We start from the raw sequence: 12640 nt of genomic DNA on the forward strand, positions 1-12640 counted from the left end.
TATCAATTCTGCCAGCTGAGTGGGACTTTGTTTTGCAAAACCCTCCTACATTAGAAGTACCCATCTTGCAGAACAGGAGTACCCTTTCACTCTGGACTTCTCACTGAAGCGTAACAGGTTTCTAGGGTCTTCCTCATGTGTTTCCCGTAAAAACTAAATAATTGCTTCCTGACAGTTTGTTCCTGGTGTGACCTTAACTTGTTCTCATGGCTTAGTTCCCATCATCTCCCAAAACAAGGACCCGTCTGGCTCCTCCACATGCTGGGAACGGATGCCAGCCTTCAGCCTACTAAGTGGAGACAAGTAACTTACGCTGGCTCTGTTTGGGCTGGTTGGTTCTGCCAGGGGGGCGTCCTCTCCGCTTTTTGGCAGGTGGTGGGGCTGGGGTCACAGGCTGAGGCTCTGGCTCGGGTTCAATTTCCACAGCAGGTTCTTCCTCATCCTCATTGTCATCCAGGTCTGGCTCAGCATTTTCTTCTCATGAAATCGGAGTAATAGGTAGGGATGGGGGGCAGGGAGAAGTATGGTGGAAGAAAAATATGACACACACAAAATCACACATTCTATTAAGTCTAGTCACGTATTTATTTTCATCAATAAAAGTCCATTTAAAAATGCTTTTGCTAGGGGCACCGGGTTGGCTCAGTGGGTTAAGACTCTGCCTTCAGCTCAGGTCATGATCTCAGGGTCCTGGGATCAAGCCCCACATCAGGCTCTCTGCCCATTGGGAAGCCTGCTTCCCCTTCTCTCTCTGCCTGCCTCTCTGCCTACTTGTGATCTCTCTGTCAAATAAATAAATAAAATCTTAAAAAAAAAAAAATGCTTTTGCTAGAATTTTTGCTATCAACATTGACAAAGTAAACTGGTATTGTGCTAGAATTAATACACAAATCAACTTGAAGACTATTATTCCTACTTTATGTGGATTGGATATTAGTTTTTTCTTCTAGCTTTAAACATCAGAATATTCAGTTTCAAATTTTTTTTAGAAGATTTTATTTATTTATTTGACAGACAGAGATCACAAGTAGGCAGAGAGGCAGGCAGAGAGAGAGAGGAGAAAGCAGGCTCCCTGCTGAGCAGAGAGCCCAATGTGGGGCTCGATCCCAGGACGCTGGGATCATGACCTGAGCTGAAGGCAGAGGCTTTAACCCACTGAGCCACCCAGGCGCCCCTCAGTTTCAAATTCTTCAGAGGCAATTCCATCACATGCCAGATATATAGTAATACCACAGTGTTTAAGTTGAAAACATTTATTCCCTCAATCTATTATGCAACAATAAAGCAGGGTACTAAGCCTCAGATGGACCCTTGAAGATGTGCTCTTGCTGGTCTCTGAGTAGGCAGAAAATGTGCGTGTTTATGTGTGTGTGCACGCGCAACATAAAATTTCTACTGCGCTGTGAAGTCCTATTACTAGGATGGGCATCAAGAGTTCTTCTAGAACTATGACTGATTAAAAAAAAAAAGAAAGATTTATTTTGAGAGACAGACAGACAGACAGACAGACAATGGTGGGGGGGGGGCGAGCAGAGGGAGAGGGAGACAGAATCCTTAAGCAAACTCTGAGCATGGAGCCTTATGTGGGGCCCAATCCCATGACCCTGAGATCATGACATGAGCCAAAATCGAGTCAGACACTCAACTGAGCCACTCAGGCGCCCCTTCATGGTTTTTTAAGTCCAAGTTTTTTAACTTAATTCTCAGCTATGCCAGATTCAATGGGTCATTCTTAACTCCCTAATTTTCTCCCTGATGCCATCATCAGATAAAAGCTGAGGGGACTACTGTGTAAAGAACATTGACGAGGAGCTCTGAATCCCTTACTGGGTGTGACCTGGGACAAAGACCACAGTGAACCTCAGTTTCCTTACATAATCTCCAAAGCACTCCCAACCTGCTTACTAGTGATTTGAAGACGGAAAGGATTGAGCTGTAGCGCAGGTCCTTCATGCTCTGGAAAGGAGACTCCACTAGACAGACACAGATTGTTTGTACCATGTGTCACAGTTCTAACATTCTCCATTATTCCATCTTGCCTTCGTAACTTCCTTTTTTTTTTTAAAGATTTGAAGCAGGCTCCCCGCTGAGCAGAGAGCCCGATACGGGGCTCTATCCCAGGACCCTGGGATCATGACCTGCCTAAGGCAGAGGCTTTAACCCACCGAGCCACCCAGGTGCCCCTCATTACTTCCTTTAATAAGAAGAGGTGCTACCCTCATTTTAATAGAAAAAGTGAGAAGCTAAGTGATTTGGAAGGCACCTAAACTACAGCAGGCAGAACTCAAGCTCCTGCCTCCGGCCTGGGGCTGTTCTGCCACCCCAGCCCCTTGCCTCTGCGCACGAATTATCCTCCCTGCCTGCCTCTGAGAAGTGCAGGTTATTGCCATCTTTCTCTAGGACCAGACACTGACATCTAGACAGCTGGGAGTAAATGCCTCATCTTCAGGACAAAATGCCTTATTTGTCAAATCCTAAGTGAAAACGTGGGGAACACACTGGTATGTGGCAGCGTGTCAAGAACAAGATGAGACACTTCCCTGTAGATCTTATTCAAGCCCCCTATTGCCCAAGTTGGCCCAATGCCTAAAAAGCAAAAAACACAAAGAAGGTTTATAGGGTCAAAGGCTTATTGGCTTGGAGAGATGTTGGCAAAAGTCCTTGAAAATAGCAGTAGATTCTGCTGGCCAACCTCTGCAAATGGCCAATAGGCAGAACTTCCGGGAGAGGACAAATGTGACTGTGTGGCCTTAATCAGCAGCGGGGTGGACAGCCCAGACTTTCTGGGGGGATAAAAAAACACTATGTACAAGACGCAGAACCAAACCATGCCCTGCAAGACAGCAATGTGTAAGACAAAAGGAGCTGCAGCATCTGTCGGCAACCACCAGTAAAGTCTTCTGCTGGAAGATGCTCTGGTGAGGCATCACTGGGGAGTGAGGCTGATCTTACTGGGAGAGGAACCACAGACGTGAACAAGGTGGTACCATAAGCCAGAAGGCGAAGAGCCAACATCTGTGGCAGCAGGAAGCTCTGCAACTAGAAGCACCCAGAAATCCTCCAGGCTCAAGGTTACTTGTGGATCTCTGGTGGTACTTGGGGTCTGTGATTTTTTTGTTTTGTTTTGTTCTTAAGATTTATTTTCGAGCAAGAGTGAGTGAGCAAGAGAGAGTGCACACAAGCGAGGTGAGGGAGAGAGGGAGAGGGAGAAAATCCCAAGCAGATGCCCTGCTGAGCATGGAGCTTGATGCGTGGCTTGATTTCATGACCCCAACCGAGAGCACACCCCAAGAGCTGGATGCTCAACTGACTGAGCCACCCAGGCGTCCCCACTCATTAAGTTCTTAGCCAAAGGATCCCACAAAGATTCTCAGTAGAGAATACTTTGTATACTTTCTTTTTTTAAAAGATTATTTATTTGAGAAGACAGAGCACACACGTGTGTGTACGCGAGCAGGAAGGAGAGGCAGAAGGAGCGGGAGAAGCAGGGCTTGATCCCAGGACCCTGAGATCATAACCTGAGCCAAAGGCAGAAGCTTAACTGACTGAGCCACCCAGGCGCCCCAGCAGAGAACAGTGTGCTTTTAAAAAGTGAAGTAAACCAACACTTTAAAGGAGGCATGTTTACTGAAAACCTAGTGATGAAGAGAACGCTTAAATTAGATTTTCTAGAAAAGGCAGCAAAAAATAAATTACTCTCATACTTACTGATTGAATATTCTCCCAGAAAAAGTAAAAATTCTGAACAGAAAGGTTTTATTAAACAAAAAACTAAAACTAGAAGGGATCTTGTTACAGACCTAAATATAACCTTGTGTTTTCATGAGCAAGTTTTAGATAAAAATCAATGGACAGAATGACGTTTTCAAACATTTTCAATCTCCAAAAATCTTAATTCCTCTCCATGATTACTAACAAGCAATACAAGACAAAATGAAGACCGTGGAAACACATAAGACACGATCTTGAATTTCTCCCATCTGATGGTGCTTCTGGGGAAGTGTATTCCCCAAAACAAAACCTCTCCACATACATCTTTCACCATAAAAAGCTTACATCTTTAGCCACAGATGTGCCTTCTCAACTACTTGGCCAGCAGCCCAAGCATCCACTTCACAGAGCCTAAAACCACGAGATGAGCGCGTACAATCAAATGTGGCTCTCTGCTATCGACACTCCTGTTCTCCCTCTTCATGAGTCCAGCGCCTAAAGCACGCCTTCTGCCTGGATTTCGTGACTAGAAGCCAAACCGCCATCAATGGTAGGAAAATAGGCAAGGTGTTACATTATTTAATGGAGAGATTAAGGTAGGAAGAGAGAGGCTGACCTTCAGGGGTTTGATCAATACATCTCAAGGCTAGGCTGACACAGGCAGTCAAACAAGAAGTTGGTCAAGATGCTTAAGAAACCTTCTTCATGTCCATTAGATTCACTGCTCAAATCTAGACCAGCTTCCTAAATGTAAAAGTTACCAACACAGAAAAGGAACTCTGCTGGCCTTAGAATATCACTAATCTGAGTAAATGGGAGTCGAGCTACTGATTTTGCTCTGGCTTTGACTGAACTGAACATATAAGGTATTATCAAGCAATGGAATATCAGAAGGGAAAAAAAAACTCCACAAAACTTGCCCAAGAAACAAACTAGCTGCTGCTGTAAATATATAAGGGACATTAGGGAGACTAGACGTTATAAAGGAAGGAAGAGGGATTGGCCTCTCTATCCCAGCACATCCATGTATCAACATACTGGCAACTGGGCACCCAAATCTACCACGTGACTAAATCAAGAAATAAGTTACTCACCACTGTCAGAGGAGTCTTCTTTTTTGGAACGCATCTTTCTTTTTCTACCACGTTTACTCTTCTTTGTTTCCCCTCCATTTTCCCCTTCTACACCATCTGGACCAGCACAATTGTCAGCATGTCTTGCCATGGTATTCTAACGGAAGAAACAAAATCTTCGTTCATGTTACTAAAAAAACTGGTATCAGAAATTAGAAGTTCTCTTACTTTAGTTTAATAAAATAAAAATATCGGGTATTTGTGATGAGTCTGAATGTTCTAGTATGTGCTAATAAGCACATCCTGAACATGCTCTCCTTATTTCAAGGGAAATGGTCTCCATCTGGAAGAGGGAGAGAGAACGAAGGAAGGAAGGGGGGGGGGGACAGAGGGAGAGAGAAAGGAGGGAGACAGAAAGACAAAGAGAGAGGGAGGAAAGAGAGTCCTTCAAAAGAGGAGGGGCTGGGTCCTCTCAGCAGCCTTCAGGCGCGAGGAGCACAGGAGGACCGGTCAGCTCCCTGTCCTGCGCAGACCTGACTAACATGGCCCCAAGGGAAGACCCAAGAAAGACCTATCCAGATAATGAGTCCCCCCAACCCTCCGCTTCAGCAGAGGGTTCACACATGTACAGACAACCTTGAGGTAGGGACGAGTGGCCCTTTCCAAATGGGAAGGCATCTCTGTGCTTATAACCTCAATGGAAAAAACTGCCCTGCTTTGCAGTGGAAGATCGAGAACATGCCATTAAGAACCCTGATAAGGGAAGTGAAGTTCTGACTCTCACCCGGCGTGTAAAGGTCTTCCCACACTTCGAACAGACAAAGGCCGCAGGGACAAAGTTGGGGTCATGATAGCGTTTGAAGTGCATGTCGAGGAGCTGTTTCTGGCGGAAGGTCTTGTCGCAGTGGCTGCAGGCGTAAGGCTTCTCCCCGGTGTGCGTGCGCTTGTGCATGATCATGTGCCTCTCCTGAAAGACAGCAGGTGCGTGTGCGGGGGGAGGCCTCAGAGCCCGTCACGGGGCTGCCACCCCAGCCGCCATCTGCACGCGTACGGTAGACAGGCCTCTGTCTCCGAAGGTCTGGGCTCAAAAGTGCTTGTTCAGAGGACGAAGTTATCTTACTGGGGTGCAAAACTGCTTCCTTAAATCCCAGGGTACAGACAGGCTCCGTCCTGCTGGGCTGCTTGTCTAGAGCTCACCCCTAAGCCCCAAGACCATATTCTTCCCTTCTCTCAGGTCCTGGACTTATTTCCTCCAGTTCTGAGAAAGCAGCCAGTAGTCTGCATGAGGGAGAGGTAAGCTGTGCCTGAATAAAACATCAGCTGGAGACTGAGGTGATAAAATCGAGGAGTGAGACCTTTGGTGATATTCCGCACAAATCAGTTTGAAAACTGCCATTCTTAAAAACAGTTACCATATACGGAATCTAAAACCCTCTGATATCTGACACTAATAAGGAATCAACTGCTTTTTAACTATGAAGGTCTCTACCTGTCTGCAAGCGTAATCACACTGGTCACACTTAAAGCGCTTCTCGTTCTTGTGGGACTTCTGATGCTGGATGAGGGCATAGCGCTCATGAAACACAGCATCGCAGTATCGACATTTCTTGCCTTGCTCGATGTAGGAATGCTGCTTTCGCAAGTGGACACCTGAAAGTGAACACAAAGCCCAGTCTAACTTGTGAAAACAACAAACAAGTACCTCAATAAATTAATAATCCGTCCTTCTTTGCTTCTTAAAATCATTACTCTGGCTGCTGTCCTAAAAGTGAATTAAAAGGCAAAAAGAGAGGCGGAAAGACTGGTTAAGATATGGAAACAGGACAGGTGAGAGAAGATGGTGGCCTGGAAGGAGCAGGACAAACTGATGAGAGACCCAAAAAGCAGCATCACCGGGATTTATTCACTGACTACAGAACAAGAAAGAAGGTGGCTGCCAGAGATGGCCTCCAGGTTTCTGGCTTTGAAAACTGAGCAAGCAGCTGGGGCCAGGGGGGTTTTAGACCTTCGGTTTTGAACACGTTAAATCTGAAATGCCAACGAGAGCAACCAGGAATGGCAAAGGCTAGATAAGCCTAGCTCAAATGAGAGATTTAGAGTAGGAACTGGAGCTGTTGGGATTTGAATTAGACCACAGGATCTCACGAAATCACTAAGGCAAAAAGAGAAAGAAGAGTACAGGTCACACTTTAAGAAAGCTAACAGATAAGGCCAGTGGAAGGAAAGGGGGTTAAAATAAGAGACAACTAGGAAAGAACAGTCAGAGAAAAAAGCCAACAGGCTATAGTGCCACAGAAGCCAAGGGAAGAATGTGTTTTGTTTTAAGATTTTTTATTTATTTATTTGACAGACAGAGATCACAAGGAGGCAGAGAGGCAGACAGAGAGAGAGGGAAGCAAGCTGCCCGCTGAGAGCCCAGTGTGGGGCTCGATCCCAGGACCCTGAGATCATGACCTGCGCTGAAGGCAGAGGCTTAACCCACTGAGCCATCCAGGCGCCCCTTAAGTGTTCTTAACACAAAAAAATAAGTGAAAAACTAGGAATCGAAGTTTCCATGTACAAAAATTTCCAACTTTCCAAATTATGTTTTTTTTAACGATTTTATTTATTTATTTGATAGAGAGAGATCACAGGTAAGCAGAGAGGCAGGCAGAGAGAGAGGAGGAAGCAGGCTCCCCACTAAGCAGAGAACCCGATGTGGGGCTTGATCCCAGAACCCTGAGATCATGACCTGAGCCAAAGGCAGAGGCCCTAACCCACTGAGCCATGCAGGCGCCCTCCAAATTAGGTTTTAACAGGAAAAATTAAAGACTTAAAAAAAAAAAAATCAAACCTAGACAAGGAAGACTTTCTTTAAAATAGGAGAAATGTAGGGACGCCTGGGTGGCTCAGTGGGTTAAGCCTCTGCCTTCGGCTCAGGTCATGATCCCAGGGGCCTGGGATCGAGTCCCGCATTGGGCTCTCTGCTCAGCAGGGAGCCTGCTTCTCCTCATCTCTCTGTCTGTCTCTCTGCCTATTTGTGATCTCTCTCTGTAAAATAAATAAATGAAATCTTAAAAAAAAAATAAAATAAAATAGGAGAAATGTAAACATGTTTAGAGTCGAAGGGAAAGATCTAGAAAACGAAGTGTGAACGTCAAGGTAAAGAGACAGTCCATGACAGTATGAAAGCTCGAGAGAAGACGAGAGTAGGATCAAGGCAAAGGCAGGTAACAGCCACAAATAAGAAGAGTGAGGCCAAGTGTCTTGTAGCAAATGGGCAAAGAAAGGATGAATGCAGATAGGTTTGTTAAGTTTGATAACCGAAATTTGGGAGTTTCAGTCTGTTGCCTTAACTTTCCTTATGAAGTAGGAAAACAGGCCACTTACTGAGACCAAGGAGGCGGAGGAAAAAGGGGAGGAAAGATCAGAGGTTTCAAGAAAGTACAAATGATTCACCCAACTCTGAACCGTCTCACGGTGTCTCCCACATAGCAGGGACCTATACATCTGTGGAATGAAGGAATGAATGAACTCACTAAAGAAAATGGGAGCACACCTGACAGGGACAAACAGCTGGACTGCCCAGAAACAATGACAGCTCAGCTGCATTTGAGATCATGGATTTATGCTGCTACCAATCTGCTTCACTCAAAGTCACATCATATCAGACTCAAAGGGGGCCAATACTGGGGAACGGAAATGAGGGAAGGCTTTTCTTTTTTATTCTCTACACACGATTATATGAAAGCCTTTTATACATGCATGTATTATTTCAAGTAACCTTTTTTAATAAAATTTTATTTTATTTATTCATTTGACAGAGAGAGAACAAGAGAGCACAAGTAAGCAGAGCAGCAGGAAGAGGGAGAGACAGAAGCAGGTTCTCTGCTAAGCAGGGAGTCCAATGTGGGGCTCGATCCCAGGACCCCAGAATCACGACCCGAGCCAAAGGCAGTCGCTTAACCAAATGGGCCACGCAGGTGCCCCTCAAGTAACTTTTAAAAAGCTTCAACTTCCCCTTCTGGTCCTATGATAAAGACCTAACAGTGAAAGACTTTCTTCCATGTGTTCTTACTAAATAATTGTAGCAACCGTGTAAGGCAGTTACTTTTCCTAAAAAAATCAGTTGAATTAAAAAAAAAAAAAAAAGAGAGAGAGAGAGAGAGAGAGACTTAGAGCAGTATTTGGGGGTGAATCTTGACTCTAGTAGGTCAGTCTCCAAAGCCCATGCTTTCCTGTGTCACAAAGTGATAGATTTTAATTACAGCGTATTAGTGTGAAATCAGACTTCCTTTAAAGAGGAAACACAAACTTCTTTGGGAGATAACTATTATCTGACAGCTCCTAAGCAATTAAGTTCCTCATTATGTAGGGCCTAAAGGGCATCATAAAGGTACAGAATGTCCAAGATATCTATCTGTATCATACAACTGAATAATTTTAAAAACTTAAATAATCCAAACAGTGGCCTAATAGCTCAGAAACACTGCCATGAGATATTACTTAGATTTTAGGCTTCTGTACCATAAGAACAGTAAAATTCATTTATCAGAGGACAGTGCCTCTTAAATCTTTCTAACAAAGTCCTCTCAATAGCAGGGTAGGATGAACAAGTGACCTATAGGTCTCATATGGAGCCTAAAGTCCTCTGCTTCAAACTCATGGTTTCATCTTAAAAATGTGTATCAAATGTTAACATAAATAAATAAAATTACACCTTTAAAAAGTGTATGCTAGCTGCATTTTGTTCAGTATGGTCACATTAATATGACAATGTTTTAAGACACCAGCTAAACTGCATAGCTTTACTCAGCTAAAATACATATGGTTTGGTCAATTCATATGGTTGCTGTGAACATCAAATGGGTTAAAAAGGTAAAACAAAGTAATAAAAGACGTTTGGTAAAGTACAACAATTTACCTAAATATAAATTTCTTTTTAAATTTTTTATTTATTTGACAGAGATAGAGAGCACAGGCAGGGGGAGAGGGGGAAGAAGGCTCCCCGTGGAGGGGGGGAACACGGAGCTCAATCCCAGAACCCCTGGCATCATGACCTGAGCTGAATGCAGATGCCCAACCAACTGAGCCACCCAGATGCCCCTAAAAATGTTTGTAAGAATAATATTCAAGGGGAAAAGAATAATATTCATGAAGCAATACATTTTGGATAGAGAACAGACTGGGGAAATATTTTTATCTCTTAAGTAGGAAAAACAAAGGAAGACATCCAGGAGACCATACCTTTATGGGCCCAACTACAATTTCTACTGATAAATTCTGTCTCTGTATAAGCTGTAGTTTAATTATGCACAGAAATACAGTTATCATCCAACCAATAAAAAAGTCTAATTACTTAGGAAAGTACTTATGTTCTGAGAAAAATGAAATGGACAGACCTTAGTTTGAATCATACTATGTCACTTCCCTACTGGAGATCTGAACATTACCAGTGAGGGTTACTAATTAAAGGTTTACTGTTTCCTCTCATTACAGCTCCTTTTAATTTATAAATGACCTATCTTCAGGAAAGAATCTTGTCAGCTGACTGCAGTGAGAGAAGGAAGATAAAGACAGATAGTAAGCAATGGCTATTAGTAAGTGGAAGGCCATTCACCTATACAAAACTTAAATAATTCAGAAAAGGAAGTTATTTATGATCTTCCTATTTTCACAAATAGTCAAAATTACTTTTTCATTTGCCACCAGCTAATTTACTTACCCAAATCACTTTTTCGGGCTATGACGGTGTCACAGTGGGGACAGTGAAATTTGGCCACATTTTCTGTGTGCTTCTGTAAAATGTGCATCTTCATGGTACCACTTTGGGTAAACCGAGCATGACAAATATAACATTCATAAGGTTTTTCCCCTTAAAAGGAAATACAGAATGAATAAATTAGATGAAATGAGCACCATCATTTTTTTTAAGATTTTATTTATTCATTTGACAGACACAGATCACAAGTAGGCAGAGAGGCAGGCAGAAAGAGAGGAAGGGAAGCAGGCTCCCTGCTGAGCAGAGAGCCTGATGCAGGGCTCAATCCCAGGACCCTGGAATCATGACCTAAGCCGAAGGCAGAGGCTTTAACACACTGAACCACCCAAGTACCCCGAGCACCACCATTTAATTGGAGGGTAATTCAGGTGGTAATTCAGCTGCAATCAGGTGGGAGAAAAGCTAAGCTAGAGAGAATCCTCAGGTGTTACCCAGCTAGCCCAAGCCTCAGGCTGGGCTCATAGCGGTTCTTGAGAGATGACAATCAAGTCCTAAACTGCTCCTGCTAGCTCTGCTCCACCAGCTCCACCAAAGTCACTCACATGAGAGAGAGAGAGAGAGAGACAGACAGACAGACAGAGAGACAAAGAGAGAAACTCCTGTCTTCGGGGGACAGGAGATGGTACAACAGGAGGACCTGCAAGTTGTTCTTTTTCAGTTATCTTTACATCCCACATGGGGCTTGGATTCATGACCCTGAGATCAAGAGGTGCACACTCAACCAACTGAGCCAGCCAGGTATCCCTACAAATTTTTCTTTTTTTGGAAAATACAGTATGGGGAAAACTGAACGAGCTGGGTTAGGTAATCGACCCAGACTTCTTATAAGAGTGAAACTTCCCATTCTCCAGTGTATATTCAGAACAATGAATTCAGAAGATATGCCAGAGAAGCATTTGTCAATTCCATTATTTTTATGCCAGCTCCCATTCTGATGAGCAACAGGGGTGTGAGGTGGTTTACAGGGTCCCATGGGATCCAATGAAAAGCAGCTCATTAATACAAGGAGAGATGTCCTACCTGAATGAGTTCTCATGTGCCTTTTCAGCTTGTATGTGTCCCTGCTGGCATAACTGCACAAGCTGCACTGGAACGGACGCTCCCCAGTATGAGAGCGAATGTGACGTTTCAATTTGCTGACCTGAAACATGAAAGCACATCGACTGTAATGTGAATGCTATGGGTTAGGCACAAAAGCTTTGCTTCTGGGCACTGAAGTTCAGAATACAGAAAAGGTCTAAAATATAATATTTCTTCCTCCTTATTTGTAACTTTTATTTCTCAAATCCTTATAATCCAAAGAGGGTAAATAAATGGATAGGGCATAGATGACTCAAGATTGGTTATTAGTAACTATTCAAGCTGGGTGAGAGATTCATGGGGGTGTATTACTCTATTTTGTCTATTTCTATATACATTTTCTGCTTTTGTATAGATCTGAAATTCTCTGTAAGAGCTGAAGTAATCCATGCTTATCTACAGATCACTTTCCTTCCAGATACACAGGTATCAGATATATTTTATCCCTAAATAATTTTATTGCTATTAGAATGTGAGCCAGTTTCCTGCTATCTATCATAAAGGTAAGTTACTGGCTTCTGTGTATTTGTCTTGTATCTGGCCACCCAAATGAACTCTTACTGCTCTAAATTTTTTTTTCAGCTGATACTCTTGGATTTTTTGGGATAAGCAAGTATATCTGCAATACGTTAGTTTTGTTTTACCATGTATAATTCATTTCTTATTTAGCTGGGATTTCCAATACAATGACAATGTTGAAGCAATAAAGATAAGAACAAATGTTTTGTTGCAAATTTTGATTATTTACTTATTTTTAAGTAATCTTATACCTAATGTGGGGCTTACAACCCTGAGGTCAAGAGTTGGATGCTCTTCTGAATGAGCCAGCCAGGCACCTGGTCTTGTTCCAAATTTTAATGGGCATACTCCCAATGCTTAAGTTAACTGGAAAGGATTGACTGCGGGTTTCTGGTTTAGAGTAAAGCCATTTTCTTCTACTCTTAAATTGCTAGGACTTTAAACAGTAACGAACACTAAATTTTATAGTTTTTCAGTAATCTGTAGGAAAGATCAC

At 43.2% G+C, this 12640-nt stretch overlaps 1 protein-coding gene across 4 annotated transcripts in view; it reads right to left on the reverse strand.

Annotated features, from left to right (window-relative positions):
* Window positions 1–12640, reverse strand: part of CTCF (CCCTC-binding factor) — a 57467-nt gene that overhangs the window by 2380 nt on the left and 42447 nt on the right. For all 4 annotated transcript variants that reach the window (XM_082711916.1, XM_082711915.1, XM_082711913.1 and 1 more), the window contains 6 exons: window positions 11566–11686; window positions 10489–10638; window positions 6274–6434; window positions 5569–5751; window positions 4806–4941; window positions 313–474 (listed from right to left, as the gene is read on the reverse strand). In XM_082711916.1, coding sequence (XP_082568042.1) covers window positions 313–474; window positions 4806–4941; window positions 5569–5751; window positions 6274–6434; window positions 10489–10638; window positions 11566–11686 — 913 coding nt within the window. The remainder of the gene's footprint in view (window positions 1–312; window positions 475–4805; window positions 4942–5568; window positions 5752–6273; window positions 6435–10488; window positions 10639–11565; window positions 11687–12640) is intronic.

Source organism: Mustela nivalis (assembly GCF_964662115.1).
Source record: "Mustela nivalis genome assembly, chromosome: 18".
NCBI classification, from domain to species: domain Eukaryota; kingdom Metazoa; phylum Chordata; class Mammalia; order Carnivora; family Mustelidae; genus Mustela; species Mustela nivalis.